The sequence below is a fragment of the Triplophysa dalaica genome, chromosome 9, assembly GCF_015846415.1.
Source record: "Triplophysa dalaica isolate WHDGS20190420 chromosome 9, ASM1584641v1, whole genome shotgun sequence".
In the NCBI taxonomy this organism is placed as follows: domain Eukaryota; kingdom Metazoa; phylum Chordata; class Actinopteri; order Cypriniformes; family Nemacheilidae; genus Triplophysa; species Triplophysa dalaica.
Window position 1 is genome coordinate 22736006 of NC_079550.1, and position 19243 is coordinate 22755248.

Here is a 19243-nt window from a genome sequence, read left to right on the forward strand (position 1 = left end):
GTTGATGCCGTTACGACGACATTCCGATCTCAGAATCTCCCATGCCCTTTGGCATTGAGGGCTCACTCCACACGGAGTTTAGCCACCTCCTAGGCACTGGCAAAAGCGCCTCTCTAGCAGACATCTGTAGAGCTGCGGGTTGGGCTACGCCCAAACACCTTCGCAAAGGTTAACCTTCGCGTAAACCCGGTGTCAGCCCACGTCCTGCGTGGCGACATGTAGGACTGGCATCCGGGGGGGCGTAAGCCTGCGAAAGAACCTTCCCACCCTTCAAGAGGTTGGGTCAGTGTGCTATCTACCCTTTTCTTCTTACCCAAACACATGGCTAAGAAAATTGGTACCTCACCAACCTTCCTTCTTACCCAGACTCTGGTCAAGAACAGGCATTCCATCCATCACTAAGCAAGCACCTCCTGGGGGTTGGCTGGGCAGAGCAGCCTTCCCCGTTAGGCCGGGAAACCTTATGACCTATCACACATAGTTCTAACCGGACCTGTGCTATCAGACGCAGTAACACCCCCACCGAGGGCTGTTCCGTCTGCCAAACCCTCATGACAATGGTTCCCACATTTGGTAACCCATGAGCTTCCCCAGGTGGACCTCCACCTCGCGGTTAACTATCCAGTCCGCACGTTCCATGCGTTCTCCTCCAAGGACGAGACCATACATAGATCCCCACCATATTCCTCCCCACGGGTAGGAGGTGGCCTCTGCAGCGCTTCTCTGATTAAGAGTTGCGCTTTCCCGGTGTAAACCGAGCCGGACGGCCTCTCGCCTGTAGAGAGCTAAGGCCCCGTCCGTGATAGGTTACCGGTCAGGGCTGTTCCCATCTTTCTCCGGAAAGCTCTGGAACCCCCGACCACCACACTGTAACAAGGTTACAAGTTTCACGAAAGCTTTGAGCTGACACGCCCAGGCTTGTTACCGTCGCTTCGCTGAGATTGTGACGCGATACAGTGTTTGTGGCGTTTTCCATAGATAACCCCATCTGTCGTTCTCGACACAACGTCGAGAGATCGTCTCACACCCTGGAGACGATGACGCTCCGAAGAGATGCATTTTCATACGGAATTTTTGTGGCTGAGAGTTGCAATCTCCATTGCTCCACCAGAGAAATCTTAAATAATTTTGGTCTGCCTGTCAACGTGGAACTGATGGAACATGCACCCAATATCACACATCAAGGCTACTGGATGTTGTCTGAATCACAACAGAACGCTGGAAAGGCTATTCATCAGATTGCGGCCTGTGAGCTGGTTGTCGTTTAGGCTGATTCCCTTGTATTGTACATGCTTTTATAATAAGACACTAAATCTAGAAACAAAGTCACTAAGTTGACAACGCTGACTAGACGTCCTTCAGGACTGAGATAAGAAATGTTTTTAAGATTTATTTATAATTTGAAAGAGGATGAAATAAAATGTTTTGTTAAATCTTACGTCAGTTTCTCCAGTTTACAGTGAGGATTCTCCAGTACAGTAGAGATCAGCTTCACTCCTGAATCTCCTACATTATTAAGAGACAGATCCAGATGTCTCAGGTGTGAGGGGTTTGATCTCAGAGCTGAAGTCAGAGCAACACAACCTTCATCTGTGATCTCACACTGAATCAACCTGTAGAGAACAATAACACAAACTTCACTCTCTCACTTCAGCAGAATGTCATTATTTAAATAAACATTAGGGGTTTTTAATATTGTCAAAAAAGATATTTCCTGAAAGTTTGCCGATAACGATACGTAGGCAATATTTCACATTTTTCAGATATTGCAATAGTCTTATGCTTCACTAGCTTTTAGCTTTAACTCAATCATTCTTCAAAATATCTTCTTTTGTGTTCTCCAGAAAATAAAGAAAATCACACTGTTAGAACTGGGCCTCAAACTCGGGTCTCTGGTGTTGTGAGTGAACACTTAAACATTGGTGCCACTGAGGAAAGGTGACCATTAAGAGAGACGCACAAACAGAAGCTTGAATAAAATAAAGAAGATCCTTTTAATAACATCCCAGAAGACAAGGTAATCCATGAGGCTCAGGAAAGTAGGGTAACAAAAACAACCTTGTAGAGGCCAAGCAAAAAATAAAGTTATCTTAAAGAATCTTAACTTAAAAAATGCTGGTAATCCACTTGATAAACAAGAAAAGGGAAAAAAGGGGAAACTTAAACAACTCCGAAGAAGTAGATCCAAAAATAATAATAAGGTTCTCACAGAACTCCAAAAAAACCAGCAGCGGACGAAGCAGCGGACGAAGCACATAAAGACACACCACTCGAGACTGGGGAACTTGGCTACAAAACATTAAAGACTGAGCAAAGAGACAGCGAACAGGGACCAACTTAAATACACAGGGGACAAATGAGGAACAGGTGAAAACAATAACACCACGGAAACACCACACGAGGAGACAGTGACATCCAGTGGCTGGAGACCAAAACAAGTCCTGGATCCTGACACATACAGGTTTGAAATGACAAGAGTGTGAGTAAATGATGACAGAATGTTGATGTTGAAGCTGAACTACTCCTTTAATCTCACTCTTTCTCTAGTGCTCAACACATCACGCTCTGAATGTGCACACGCAGTACTTGACTTCAGTATTCATGAACGCTGTTTTTTATTGCTGCTTGAAAGTAAGTGACATATGAACTCACACATCATTAAAACATTTACATTTTAGTCATTTGGCAGACGCTTTTATCTAAAGCGACTTACAGTGCACTTATTACAGGGACAATCCCCCTGGAGTAACATGGAGTAAAGTGTCTTGCTCAAGGACACACTGGTGGTGGCTGCTGGGATCGAACCAGCAACCTTTGATTTACCAGTTCAGTGGTTTAACCCACTAGACCACCATCTCCAGTAAAACAAGAATTATGATATGATCTCAAACCATAACATTATCCAGAACATAAACACTGCCTCCAAACAACCCATCATCCACCTGATATTAAAGAAATGTGATACAGATTTTCATCACTTTAAACTCCAGACGCTCTTCACATCTGATCTGATCAGACAAGCTCGGCTTCACTCCACATGTTCATCAGTAAGTCTTGAGCACCTCTGACCCTGATGTCCATTCACCAGGAATGAGGAACACTGACAGGTCAAAGTGTTTTAAACATGAGCTGACCCAGTCTCTATCATCTCTATCTGGCCCTTGTCAAAGTCACTCACATTTTTTCACGCCTGACTTTTCTGCTTCAACACATGAACTTCAAGCACTGAATGATCACTTGATGTCGAGCCAAACAACTGAATTTAATGGAGTGTTTACAGTATTATTTATTTATGTTTTAAAAGTACACACTGATAAACATGAATGAATGTTGTGTGATCAGTGTGTGACTATCAGAGAGATGATCTTACTTCAGTGTCTTCAGTTTACAGTGAGGATTCTCCAGTACATCACAGATCAGCTTCACTTCTGAATCTCTTAGAGTCTGATCTGAAGTCAGAGCAACACAACCTTCATCTGTGATTGTGATCTTACACCAGTTCAACCTGTAGAGAACAATAACACACACACTTCAGTCTCTCACTTCAGCAGAATGTCATTATTAAATAAACATGTTACGTCAATGACAATCGTCTTATTGTCTGAAGTAACAGAAATGGGATTACAATTATAAAATTACTAGTAAAACATTATTATTGTGTTGTTTAAACATGAATATAAACTTATGAACTAGTCAATATGAACTAGTTCACTGAATGAAACAAAAATGATCCTTTTCCTAAAACATCTACATATAAAAACTGAAAATAGTTTTGAAATGGTCTGTTCATCATCAGAACGGTTCTGTTCTGATGATGAACTAAGAATCAGTACATGTGTGACTATCAGAGAGATGATCTTACTTCAGTGTCTTCAGTTTACAGTGAGGATTCTCCAGTACAGTAGAGATCAGCTTCACTCCTGAATCTCTCAGATGAACCCCAGACAGATCCAGATGTCTCAGGTGTGAGGGGTTTGATCTCAGAGCAACACAACCTTCATCTGTGATCTTAAAATCACACAACCTGTACAGAAATAAAGAAAAGTCTTGTGAAAACACTGAACACTAAACTCTGTTTGACATCTGCAGTACTGAAGATCTGTGAGACTTTTCTTCATGAATAATGTTTAAAGAGTGAAGAGACTGTTCACACTTACTGAACTGATCTGGATTCATAAATCACAGGCAGCAGATTCTTAATAACCTTCTGAACTTCAGCTTTGTTTCCTCCACTAACAAAATCACTCAGTTTAAACTCCTTCAGCTCGTGTTCTGATGTCAACAACACAAAAGCTACAGCTGACCACTGAGATGAAGACAGTTTGTTTTGACTTAATGTTCCAGATTTCAGATGATGTTGGATTTCCTCCAATAATGAATCATCACCCAGTTCATTCAGACAGTGAAACAGATTGATGGATTTCTCTGGAGAGCGAGTGCTGCTGATCTTCTTCTTGATATACTCGACTGTTTTCTCATTGCTGTGAGAGCTTCTTACTGTCTGTGTCATCAAACCTCCTAGAAGATTCTGATTAGACTCCAGAGACAAACCCAGAAGAAAACGAAGAAAAAGATCCAGATGTCCATTTTTACTCCGTAAAGACTCGTCTACGGCTCTCTGATGCAGCTCACATAATACAACCTCTTCTGATTTTTTATGCATCACTCTGTCCAATATTTTTGAAAAGAGACCTGCTCCAAACACTTTTCTCTTGTTGTTTGTGATTGAGATGTGAGCATAAAGAGCTGCGAGATGTTCCTGAATGCTCAGATGAACAAAGCAGTAAACTTTCCCCTGATACAAGCCAAACTCCTCTCTGAAGATCTGAGTGCACAATCCTGAGTACACTGATGCTTCTGCTACATCAATGCCACACTCTCTCAGGTCCTCATCATAGAAGATCAGGTTCCCTTTCACAAGCTGCTCAAAAGACAGTTTGGCCAGTTTGAAGATCATGTCTTCATCATTCTTCACTTTCTTCTCATAGTCCTTCTGATGTTTGATGTTTGTCTGAATGATCAGGAAGTGTGTGTACATTTGAGTGAGAGTCTTGGGGATCTCTCCTTCACTCTCTGCTTCACTCAACATTCTCTCTAGAACAGTGGCTGAAATCCAGCAGAACACTGGGATGTGACACATGATGTAGAGGCTCCTGGATGACTTCAGGTGTGAGATGATTCTGTTGTTCAGACTCTCATCACTGATTCTCTTGCTGAAGTATTCCTCCTTCTGTTTGTCAGTGAAGCCTCGTACCTCTGTGACTCGATCAACACACTCAGAGGGGATGAGATCAGCTGCTGCTGGTCTGGAGGTGATCCAGATGAGAGCAGAGGGAAGCAGATTCCCCTTCATGAGGTTTGTCAGCATCACGTCCACTGAGGCTGATTCACTGACATCACACAACCTCACACTGCTGTGAAAATCCAGAGACACACGACACTCATCCAAACCATCAAAGATGAACAACACTTTATATTCACCGCTGGAGATTTCCATTTCTTTTGTCTCTGGGAAGAAAAGATGAAGAAGATGTAAAAGACTGACTGTTTGGTTCTTCATCAGATTGATCTCTCTGAAAGGAAGTGGAAATATGAGGTGGACGTCCTGATTCTCTTTCCCTTCAGCCCAGTCCAGAATGAACTTCTGCACAGAGACTGTTTTTCCAATGCCAGCGACTCCCTTTGTCAGCACACTTCTGATGGGTTTGTCTTGTGCAGGTAAAGCTTTAAAGATGTCATTGCATTTGATTGGTGTGTCCTCTGTTGCTGTTCTCCTGGATTGTGTCTCAATCTGTCTCACCTCATGTTCATTACTGATCTCTCCACTTTCACTCTCTGTGATGTAGAGCTCTGTGTAGATCTCATTCAGCAGTGTTGGGTTTCTCTCATCTGATGTTCCTTCACACAAACACTCAAACTTCTTCCTCAGGTTTGATTTAAATGTTCTCAAGACTTCAGGAGGTTCAGAGTCATTGCTGTAAAGTAAAAATAACAAATATTACTCAAGTTAGAAAACTAAATGCCCAGAGCAAGACTACTACTATGTATTTGTTTCATAAGCTGCAAAAGATGTATGTGTTTAGAGGAATTGTTCACTCATTCTCTCATGGATTACTCTTGCTTAGATCATCTCAGATCTATATTACTTTAGACAAATTCAGATAAATCATTTACAACTGTCGTCATTTTAACATCTTATGTAGTTGATGTTGTTGATGCTCCAAAAATAACATGAACCCATTATATTAGTCCAATGCAAAGCACAGTGGGTTTGAATTTTTTTGTATGTTTTGTGAGAAACAATAAGATCATGTTTTGGCACTCAAAGTTTTGACTTTATTCTCAAAATATTACAACATCATATGAAGAGACAGATATTTCTTTATAAAAATATTTTAAGTTTAGTTCAAAATGAATGGAATAGCATGAGGATGAATAAATGACAGAATATATATTTTTGCATGAAGTAATGTGGTGAGTTATGATTAATATGATTTACCTGAAACCAGAATCCATGTTTTCATTTAAGTTTTGTGGTTGATTCTTCGACTGATCAATCTTCCCACTCTTACAGACGGGTTCTGTTATGACTCGTCTGGATGAAACAATTAAAAAGCAAGAATCAGACACTTGAAAATGAATGAAATATTTGTTTACTTCGTTGACTTCAGTTTTTACACTGCTGTGAAAGTAAAATACACCTGAGGCTTAATTATGATATTTTCATTTACAGTAAAGTGATCAGATCTCCATATTTTCTGGAGACAAACCGAAGAGGCCGCACATAAACCCCTCTTCATCCTTCTGCACTTTTTCCAGTGGCAGCCTGTATCCAATTCAAAACTCAACTACAGTCACAGCCCCAGCTTATCTTAACATACGTGGCATCCAGATGTTTACATTCTGCTAATAAACAACAGCTAGTGGTGCCTCTCATGCTCATTTCTCTGGACTCTTCCCCGCTGGTGGAATGACCTGCCCACCCCTACAAGAGCAGCTGAATCCAGCTCCACCGTTTTCAAGAAATATCTGAAGACTTTCCTCTTTCATCAACAACTGACTCATTAACACAAGCACTTACTTTCTGTTCTGTCCATTCTTTAAAATGTAAGAATATACTGTGCTTTAGCAAATTTTGTCACGTTTTTAATGCACTTGTACATTTTGTTCTGTTGCTGTCATGATTGCTTTCATTCTCCCTCATTTTGATTGACACTTTAAACAAAAGCATCAGCTGAATAATTAAATGTAATGTGAATGTAAACAAACACTCACAAGAAACAATCTCTCATTAAATAAAATGTCAAATAATCTTCTTAAGAGATATTTTATACCCAGGATTAGGTCTCATCAATCTCGTTTACAAGATAAATCATCTAATAATGTGTTAAGGTATAATCATGTTTTCTTGATATTTTATACCTGAGATCAGGTCTTGTATCTCCACTCTTAAAGTTTAATGGCTGACCCATAGACGCATCACTCTTCATAGACACACAACTGAACTCTGGATCTGATCTCTTATGATCAACTGATCTATAACACACAACACATTACTGTTAATCATGAACTGAATTACTGTATTCAACAAGTTAACACACACACAATATCTTATCTATTTATATTGTTTATATAAAAAATAGACAGTATTTTGATGTATTTGTCTTATAAATTATAAAGCACTCATTGTTTTTCTGTGTAAGCATGTATTTATAATCAAGAAAATAACATTTCCCCCAAAAAAAATCATCAAATATGTCAAGATATTATCATGTTTTTTTAATATATTATACCTGAGATCAGGCCGTGTCTCTTCACACCTAAAGTTGAATGTCGGCTCCATAACAGTAGACTGGTCACTCTTCATAGACACACAGCTGAACTCTGGATCTGATCTCTTCTGATCAAGTGATCTATAACACACAACACATGACATATTTATTTTAATTATAATCTGATAAACTTCTCATTAAATGTCTTCAACAAAAGTCAGAGACATTGGTCACAAAATAAGGATACGTTGCACACTTTTATTAACATTTATATTTATTAAACATTTAATATTAGTGTGATGATGAGCTGCAAAGGTGAATCTGATCAATCTGATCTCATTAACTGAATGAAAATGACACACAGACACAAAACAAACTCAACACAAAGTGAATAAACTGCCATAATAATTCAGATTGAAACCTGAGTGTTACAGAATAAACTCATGAAACATCTGCGTCACCTCGACCACACATTACATTACTCACACAATATTAACAAAAAGCTGTTGATAATGCTTTAGATTACGGCACACAATGTACCGCATAACTGACCAGAATTTACAGAGTATCTAACTGTGACAATAATCTACCTTTATAGTTCATATCTGTAGGTAACGGGGAACAATATGCAAAAATTGGGGAATAAAGAAGTCAGGAAAGTATTTTAAAACTAAGGGGTTATTATTTTAATATAACATGGTGTGCATGACCTGCAGTATGCTGTACGACAATCTTAGCATGAACATAAACACATTTTTGTGATCACAATGTACCCATAAATAATTTACTGTGCATATTAATTTAGTACGGTTTCTTATTTTATTATCATAGCAAATATGAAATAATGGGAAATGATGCGCAAGCAAAACAGCTGGAATGAAACATGCAGACTGTCGACTGGAAATTTGACAGAAGTGTGACTTAAGGACTCATTTTAATTTGATTTATTCGAAGATTGTTGGTCACAAATGAATTTTTATTATGAGTTTGTTTTTATGTGTAAAATGTGCAAAATCAATGTTGATATTTTGAGACTATAATCAAGTATTGCAAGAGCAGTTTATTTGGCATTCAGTTCCCTCATAAATATTGTTTTTATTTTCCTTTATCACCTGAACTTTACATATTGTTCCCGTTTACCTACAGATATGTACTGAAGAGGTACATTTTTGTTACAAGTAGTTACGCTGTCAATAGTGTTTAATTGTGCGGTACATTGTGTGTACAAGTGATATCTGAACACCAGAAGGATCCTCTCAGTCTCTTGCTTATGTTGTCACAGTGTGAGTTGATGTTTTATTAGTGTTGGTGCTTGACAGAGATGACGACTGTGAGAAAGTCTGATATCTTGCCAAATGTTTGTATCAGCCACTAAAAGGTTATTCTCACTTTCTCAATCACTTCAACTTTCATGTGCAGCATCTTGTCAACACAACACATGACCCAAACATATTAAAGTCATGTGTATTTTACAATCATAACATGTGTGTTTACATTGTCACTAGTTTCAATCTCTGCACAAATATCAGTGTCACATTAATACTTATGGTCACTAATATCAGCATTTTAAGTGCTGTCTGGAGCCCAGTTTAGATACAAAACTTGTGTGTTACCTAAAGGCTCATCTGTAGACAGTAAAGCCTGCCTTCTTTGATTTGATTGGACAGTACCTCACGCCTTCTTTCATTTGATTGGACAGTACCTCAGGCCTTCTTTGATTTGATTGGACAGTACCTCACGCCTTCTTTGATTTGATTGGACAGTACCTCAGGCCTTCTTTGATTTGATTAGACAGTACCTCACGCCTTCTTTGATTTGATTGGACAGTACCTCAGGCCTTCTTTGATTTGATTGGACAGTACCTCAGGCCTTCTTTGATCTGATTGGACAGTACCTCAGGCCTTCTTTGATTTGATTGGACAGTACCTCACGCCTTCTTTGATTTGATTGGACAGTACCTCAGGCCTTCTTTGATTTGATTAGACAGTACCTCAGGCCTTCTTTGATTTGATTGGACAGTACCTCACGCCTTCTTTGATTGGATTGGACAGTACCTCAGGCGTTCTTTGATTTGATTAGACAGTACCTCACGCCTTCTTTGATTTGATTGGACAGTACCTCACGTCTTCTTTGATTTGATTGGACAGTACCTCACGCCTTCTTTGATTGGATTGGACAGTACCTCAGGCCTTCTTTGATTTGATTAGACAGTACCTCACGCCTTCTTTGATTTGATTGGACAGTACCTCACGCCTTCTTTGATTTGATTGGACAGTACCTCACGCCTTCTTTGATTTGATTGGACAGTACCTCACGCCTTCTTTGATTGGATTGGACAGTACCTCAGGCCTTCTTTGATTTGATTGGACAGTACCTCACGCCTTCTTTGATTTGATTGGACAGTACCTCACGTCTTCTTTGATTTGATTGGACAGTACCTCACGCCTTCTTTGATTTGATTAGACAGTACCTCACGTCTTCTTTGATTTGATTGGACAGTACCTCAGGCCTTCTTTGATTTGATTGGACAGTACCTCAGGCCTTCTTTGATTTGACTGGACAGTACCTCACGCCTTCTGTGATTTGATTGGACAGTACCTCAGGCCTTCTTTGATTTGATTGGACAGTACCTCAGGCCTTCTTTGATTTGATTGGACAGTACCTCAGGCCTTCTTTGATTTGATTGGACAGTACCTCACGTCTTCCTTGATTTGATTGGACAGTATCTCAGGCCTTCTTTGATTTGATTAGACAGTACCTCACGCCTTCTGTGATTTGATTGGACAGTACCTCAGGCCTTCTTTGATTTGATTAGACAGTACCTCACGCCTTCTTTGATTTGATTGGACAGTACCTCACGCCTTCTTTGATTTGATTGGACAGTACCTCACGCCTTCTTTGATTTGATTGGACAGTACCTCACGTCTTCTTTGATTTGATTGGACAGTACCTCACGCCTTCTTTGATTGGATTGGACAGTACCTCAGGCCTTCTTTGATTTGATTAGACAGTACCTCACGCCTTCTTTGATTTGATTGGACAGTACCTCACGCCTTCTTTGATTTGATTAGACAGTACCTCACGTCTTCTTTGATTTGATTGGACAGTACCTCAGGCCTTCTTTGATTTGATTAGACAGTACCTCACGTCTTCTTTGATTTGATTGGACAGTACCTCAGGCCTTCTTTGATTTGATTAGACAGTACCTCACGTCTTCATTGATTTGATTGGACAGTACCTCAGGCCTTCTTTGATTTGATTGGACAGTACCTCAGGCCTTCTTTGATTTGATTGGACAGTACCTCAGGCCTTCTTTGATTTGATTGGACAGTACCTCACGTCTTCTTTGATTTGATTGGACAGTACCTCAGGCCTTCTTTGATTTGATTGGACAGTACCTCAGGCCTTCTTTGATTTGATTGGACAGTACCTCACGTCTTCTTTGATTTGATTGGACAGTACCTCAGGCCTTCTTTGATTTGATTGGACAGTACCTCAGGCCTTCTTTGATTTGATTGGACAGTACCTCACGCCTTCTGTGATTTGATTGGACAGTACCTCAGGCCTTCTTTGATTTGATTGGACAGTACCTCACGCCTTCTTTGATTTGATTGGACAGTACCTCACGCCTTCTTTGATTTGATTGGACAGTACCTCACGTCTTCTTTGATTTGATTGGACAGTACCTCACGCCTTCTTTGATTGGATTGGACAGTACCTCAGGCCTTCTTTGATTTGATTAGACAGTACCTCACGCCTTCTTTGATTTGATTGGACAGTACCTCACGCCTTCTTTGATTTGATTAGACAGTACCTCACGTCTTCTTTGATTTGATTGGACAGTACCTCAGGCCTTCTTTGATTTGATTAGACAGTACCTCACGTCTTCTTTGATTTGATTGGACAGTACCTCAGGCCTTCTTTGATTTGATTAGACAGTACCTCACGTCTTCATTGATTTGATTGGACAGTACCTCAGGCCTTCTTTGATTTGATTGGACAGTACCTCAGGCCTTCTTTGATTTGATTGGACAGTACCTCAGGCCTTCTTTGATTTGATTGGACAGTACCTCACGTCTTCTTTGATTTGATTGGACAGTACCTCAGGCCTTCTTTGATTTGATTGGACAGTACCTCAGGCCTTCTTTGATTTGATTGGACAGTACCTCACGTCTTCTTTGATTTGATTGGACAGTACCTCAGGCCTTCTTTGATTTGATTGGACAGTACCTCAGGCCTTCTTTGATTTGATTGGACAGTACCTCAGGCCTTCTTTGATTTGATTGGACAGTACCTCAGGCCTTCTTTGATTTGATTGGACAGTACCTCACGCCTTCTTTGATTTGATTGGACAGTACCTCACGCCTTCTTTGATTTGATTGGACAGTACCTCACGTCTTCTTTGATTTGATTGGACAGTACCTCACGCCTTCTTTGATTGGATTGGACAGTACCTCAGGCCTTCTTTGATTTGATTAGACAGTACCTCACGCCTTCTTTGATTTGATTGGACAGTACCTCACGCCTTCTTTGATTTGATTAGACAGTACCTCACGTCTTCTTTGATTTGATTGGACAGTACCTCAGGCCTTCTTTGATTTGATTAGACAGTACCTCACGTCTTCTTTGATTTGATTGGACAGTACCTCAGGCCTTCTTTGATTTGATTAGACAGTACCTCACGTCTTCATTGATTTGATTGGACAGTACCTCAGGCCTTCTTTGATTTGATTGGACAGTACCTCAGGCCTTCTTTGATTTGATTGGACAGTACCTCACGCCTTCTTTGATTGGATTGGACAGTACCTCAGGCCTTCTTTGATTTGATTAGACAGTACCTCACGCCTTCTTTGATTTGATTGGACAGTACCTCACGCCTTCTTTGATTTGATTAGACAGTACCTCACGTCTTCTTTGATTTGATTGGACAGTACCTCAGGCCTTCTTTGATTTGATTAGACAGTACCTCACGTCTTCTTTGATTTGATTGGACAGTACCTCAGGCCTTCTTTGATTTGATTAGACAGTACCTCACGTCTTCATTGATTTGATTGGACAGTACCTCAGGCCTTCTTTGATTTGATTGGACAGTACCTCAGGCCTTCTTTGATTTGATTGGACAGTACCTCAGGCCTTCTTTGATTTGATTGGACAGTACCTCACGTCTTCTTTGATTTGATTGGACAGTACCTCAGGCCTTCTTTGATTTGATTGGACAGTACCTCAGGCCTTCTTTGATTTGATTGGACAGTACCTCACGTCTTCTTTGATTTGATTGGACAGTACCTCAGGCCTTCTTTGATTTGATTGGACAGTACCTCAGGCCTTCTTTGATTTGATTGGACAGTACCTCACGCCTTCTGTGATTTGATTGGACAGTACCTCAGGCCTTCTTTGATTTGATTGGACAGTACCTCAGGCCTTCTTTGATTTGATTGGACAGTACCTCAGGCCTTCTTTGATTTGATTGGACAGTACCTCAGGCCTTCTTTGATTTGATTGGACAGTACCTCACGTCTTCTTTGATTTGATTGGACAGTATCTCAGGCCTTCTTTGATTTGATTGGACAGTACTTCACGCCTTCTGTGATTTGATTGGACAGTACCTCAGGCCTTCTTTGATTTGATTGGACAGTACCTCACGTCTTCTTTGATTTGATTGGACAGTACCTCACGCCTTCTTTGATTTGATTGGACAGTACCTCAGGCCTTCTTTGATTTGATTGGACAGTACCTCACGCCTTCTGTGATTTGATTGGACAGTACCTCACGCCTTCTTTGATTTGATTGGACAGTACCTCACGCCTTCTGTGATTTGATTGGACAGTACCTCAGGCCTTCTTTGATTTGATTGGACAGTACCTCACGTCTTCTTTGATTTGATTGGACAGTACCTCAGGCCTTCTTTGATTTGATTGGACAGTACCTCACGCCTTCTGTGATTTGATTGGACAGTACCTCAGGCCTTCTTTGATTTGATTGGACAGTACCTCACGTCTTCTTTGATTTGATTGGACAGTACCTCAGGCCTTCTTTGATTTGATTGGACAGTACCTCACGCCTTCTGTGATTTGATTAGACAGTACCTCACGCCTTCTTTCATTTGATTGGACAGTACCTCACGCCTTCTGTGATTTGATTGGACAGTACCTCAGGCCTTCTTTGATTTGATTGGACAGTACCTCACGTCTTCTTTGATTTGATTGGACAGTACCTCAGGCCTTCTTTGATTTGATTGGACAGTACCTCACGCCTTCTGTGATTTGATTGGACAGTACCTCAGGCCTTCTTTGATTTGATTGGACAGTACCTCAGGCCTTCTTTGATTTGATTGGACAGTACCTCAGGCCTTCTTTGATTTGATTGGACAGTATCTCAGGCCTTCTTTGATTTGATTAGACAGTACATCACGCCTTCTTTGAGTTGATTGGACAATACCTCACGCCTTCTATGATTTGATTGGACAGTATCTCAGGCCTTCTTTGATTTGATTAGACAGTACCTCACGCCTTCTGTGATTTGATTGGACAGTACCTCAGGCCTTCTTTGATTTGATTGGACAGTACCTCAGGCCTTCTTTGATTTGATTGGACAGTACCTCACGCCTTCTTTGATTTGATTGGACAGTACCTCAGGCCTTCTTTGATTTGATTGGACAGTACCTCAGGCCTTCTTTGATTTGATTGGACAGTACCTCACGTCTTCTTTGATTTGATTGGACAGTACCTCACGCCTTCTTTGATTTGATTGGACAGTACCTCAGGCCTTCTTTGATTTGATTGGACAGTACCTAAGGCCTTCTTTGATTTGATTGGACAGTACCTCACGCCTTCTTTCATTTGATTGGACAGTACCTCACGCCTTCTTTCATTTGATTGGACAGTACCTCACGCCTTCTTTCATTTGATTGGACAGTACCTCACGCCTTCTGTGATTTGATTGGACAGTACCTCAGGCCTTCTTTGATTTGATTGGACAGTACCTCAGGCCTTCTTTGATTTGATTGGACAGTACCTCAGGCCTTCTTCGATTTGATTGGACAGTATCTCAGGCCTTCTTTGATTTGATTAGACAGTACATCACGCCTTCTTTGATTTGATTGGACAATACCTCACGCCTTCTTTGATTTGATTGGACAGTATCTCAGGCCTTCTTTGATTTGATTAGACAGTACCTCACGCCTTCTGTGATTTGATTGGACAGTACCTCAGGCCTTCTTTGATTTGATTGGACAGTACCTCAGGCCTTCTTTGATTTGATTGGACAGTACCTCACGCCTTCTTTGATTTGATTGGACAGTACCTCAGGCCTTCTTTGACTTGATTGGACAGTACCTCAGGCCTTCTTTGATTTGATTGGACAGTACCTCACGCCTTCTTTGATTTGATTGGACAGTACCTCACGCCTTCTTTGATTTGATTGGACAGTACCTCAGGCCTTCTTTGATTTGATTGGACAGTACCTAAGGCCTTCTTTGATTTGATTGGACAGTACCTCACGCCTTCTTTCATTTGATTGGACAGTACCTCACGCCTTCTTTCATTTGATTGGACAGTACCTCACGCCTTCTTTCATTTGATTGGACAGTACCTCACGCCTTCTTTGATTTGATTGGACAGTACCTCAGGCCTTCTTTGATTTGATTGGACAGTTCATCTCTGATGAGTTCTTATAGTTTCTACAAAGTGTTCTTTTGAGAAGAGGGGCATCAAATGAGTCAAATTCATTGAGATTTGACTGACTGGGTCAATGAAAGCGTATTAAAGTGTTTTTGTGTGATATTACACAGGTCATGTATTGAAAAGCAACACAGATACACAATCTCTCCAGACACTCAAAGCGGATCAGTTCTGGCATTTTGAGCATCACTGATCTGAGTTTGACATCATGTCACAAGTCTTAGTGGAAGTTAAACTTCGGAGTTTCTGAAACTGTTACAAATATTGCAGAATTTGTCAGATTTGTGTTAAATCCTAAAACAACAAATTGAAAAATCCTGGAGGGACTGATGGGGGTCGTGACAAAACAAGGAACTCTACCACCATCACAGTAATTCAAGCCACACTTTTATTCAAGTGATTTTAATACGATACAAAGAACCACATGAGACGAAGTGAAGGACATTAAACATCCTTGAAATAAATAAATAAATATCATAAAGAACAGAATGTAACATTATTAATATATTTATCCAGAAACTGATTACCTGAAGTGAGGTTTCATGTCTGCACCTTTAAAATCTCTTATAGGATCCATAGACGTGTCACTCTTCATGGACACACAGCTGAACTCTGGCGTGTCTGATCTCCTCTTCATTGTAAATGTCTCTCTGTAACAACACATTTTAAAGGGTCATCTGATAGAGTTTCATGTTTTTCTTTCTCTTCAGAGTCTCATAAACCTGTTGGTGCATGTATACAGATCTTTACGTCACAAAGCTCAAAGTCTCACACAAGATGAGAGAAGTCTGACTCAGACCTACAAGTGTGGGATCAGAATTGTTTCATTATTCTAAATAAATAAACTACATCCCGCATATAAATATAGAGAGTTTCACAAACATCTTTTAAATCCACATGTGCACAAAAACTGAACCATAAATATATATTTGATGTTCCACAAAAAGAAATGGAATTCACAAATAAATACACTGAGATTAAATATATTTACAAATTTTTTTTATGTCATTTATTTTATGGCTCTAATTTGTGGATTTTCAAACATTTCTAATGTCAAGACGTGCGCACAATACTCAAATAGGTGGACTCCGCCCACTATCTACACAAGCCAATCGGCACGTTCAAATTTCTTTGAAATTTCTTTCGATACTACTGAGTAATGATCGCTTGTGTTTATATACATTGTCCATATGTTAGTAACAAACGACTGAAAGGTTTATGACTTGATAAACGCGTGCACGAGCTGGACAATCCCGGTTTATTGTCTTTTTGTACCAAACTGATAAATTCCGATTTTGTCAACCGATCAAATATAATGTGTTTCACCGATACTGCATGTGTAAGCAGCTGGTCGCGCGCAAACTCAGCGCGTGCCTCCTTTAAGATGCGCAGCGTCTGCGCTACAATGCGCACTGCAGCTGTCGGTGTACCAGTATAATGATGCAGAATTAATGTGGAGGAAATCATCAGCTCTGTCAATCTCTGTCATTCATTATTCACAATAAAACATCATTTAACCTTCGTCTCGGTTTATCTCATTTCTGAATGATCTCTGCTGCTGTGGCTAAACTGTTGTGTTTACTGTCTCACTCTTTACCATGATGACACAACTATATGATCACTGTAAGAAACACTACACATGACATTAACACTAGTAAGAGTTGTCTTTATAGTGGTAGCAGCGTAAGTATATTGCAGGATGACGATATGAGACAATTCTGCCCACAATTCCCCACATAGAAATACTGAAGTATATACATTTACTATCAAATGAACAGCTGATATAAAGTTTCCCATAATAACGCAGAGAACATACATCAGAATCAGAAGGAGCTTTATTATCAAATGTTTTCTACACACGAGGAATTTGTGTTAAAGTGACTGAAGCTGCCAGTGCACGTAAAGCTGAAAGTGACAAGAGACAAGACACGACACAACAGACAAAATAAATATGAGCAGCTGATGATATATTGTGTGCATGTGATATATATATACTGTACAAGTTATAATGTGCTATTTACAGACTGTGTAGGGGAATGTGATAGCTGTATGATATATTAAATCAGTCCTTTAGCACATATTTCACATTTGAATATTTCATGAGGATAACTTGAGGTCAGTCTGCACAAGATCAACATGTTTGTTTGCTTTTCGTCCCTTTAAATAAAGTTTACAAGACCAAGAATTCGATCGTCTCACTGGCAGAAAAAGTCAATTATAATCCATTTAAACAATATTCTTTATAACTTTACTGTCATCGTCAGAGTATCACAAGAAAACATGTCATGACAATAAACTCTTTTAAAGTCTCAATAAAACAACTAGACTTCAGTGAGAGCAGCTGGATTGACAGAAATCTCCATCTGTAGATGTTCTATGTGATAGTGTAGAAAGAAAGAAAAACGTGTGTGTGTGTGTGTGTGTGTGTTGAACAAATACATTATAAAAAATTATTAAATACAATTAATATTAAATACATTATTAAACATGTAAGAAAACCCAAAACTAAAAACATTCAGTCTAATGAGACCGTTATCTCGACACGTGGCCGATAACAAAACTATGAAACAATTCTGAACGCAGATTTAAAACACAACTCTTCTTTTTAACACTAATGATGTTTGTTTATGAAATATAAACTTCGCTCATGTCTTTCTAGATAATAAACGATGAATTATTATACTTACTTCGTCTCTTAACAGTTCATGAAACAAGCGCATCCTGAAATGTGTTTTCACTTTCACTTTAACAAAACGCTCTTTCCAGTGTTTTAAATAGAGTCCAGCGGGCTGAATAATAATACTGAAAACTTACATACTCAACTGTTACAAATGAAATATTAAGTTTATCTTCTATATTGTGATCAGATACAGATTTAAATCCTATAGTTAATACTTCACTGAATCTATTAGTGTGATTAATGTCTTTTATCAAACGCTCTCATCATCACACAGTCTATGCCGCCCTCTGCTGGTGAAACACTGTAAACATCAGATCACAAACATCCTCACAACAGATGAAACACTCAAGTCTGAATGAACTTCATTTTGCTTCTGTAAATAAATCACCTTTTTAATAATAAATAATAGCTCTCAGTCACCTCTCAGGTCTGATATTTAATCAATAAAAGTATTAAAAGACTTGTGACTAAACCTGTTAACTGTAAAACCACCAAAAAGTCCACAGCGTCTCTATTGTGACTGAAGTGCTGAACACATTCTGCTCTACTCAACAATTATCTCTAAAGCCTTTATTATAGAAACACTAATGTTTTGTTGCACATTTACTCAAAACACATTCAAGAGTTGATGGATGTCAGTCAGTTTGTCTAAATAATGTAAATGGTAGAAAAAGAGACATGCGTTCTGACACATGGTCTTGTATTGATCTTACTTTAGTTTCTAATAATCTGGAAAATTCTTGTGAGGGAATTATATTAAAGACAGTTCAAGTTTTGAGAGCGACAAGTTTCCAATATTATGCTCTATAAATGTTGAAATAGATATCCAAGAAAGGCCTCGGCATGAGAAGTGAGATTTTACAAAAGCTGACGGGCAACAATGTGAAGAAATATGTTGTGAATCATCAGATTAAACTGTAATGAAGGATGATATTGAGGAATGTGAGTCTGAAGTTTCACAATTGATATTAAACGCAGCTTTGAATAGAAAACCACTCAAGACAGTCAGAGGAAAAAGAGAAAATGGTCAAATGGTGGAATGATAAATGTACAGAAATGATAAAAGAAGGAAATAATGCTCTGAATATTAATAAATAACTTGAAGCAGAAAA

General features: G+C 39.4%; 1 protein-coding gene and 1 pseudogene across 1 annotated transcript in view; both read right to left on the reverse strand.

The window, feature by feature from the left end:
- The window catches only part of LOC130429240 (NACHT, LRR and PYD domains-containing protein 12-like), a 124733-nt gene that overhangs the window by 41169 nt on the left and 64321 nt on the right, over window positions 1–19243 (reverse strand). The window contains exon 13 of the mRNA XM_056757695.1: window positions 3371–3505. Coding sequence (XP_056613673.1) covers window positions 3371–3505 — 135 coding nt within the window. The remainder of the gene's footprint in view (window positions 1–3370; window positions 3506–19243) is intronic.
- Window positions 5058–18211, reverse strand: LOC130429242 (NLR family CARD domain-containing protein 3-like; annotated as a pseudogene).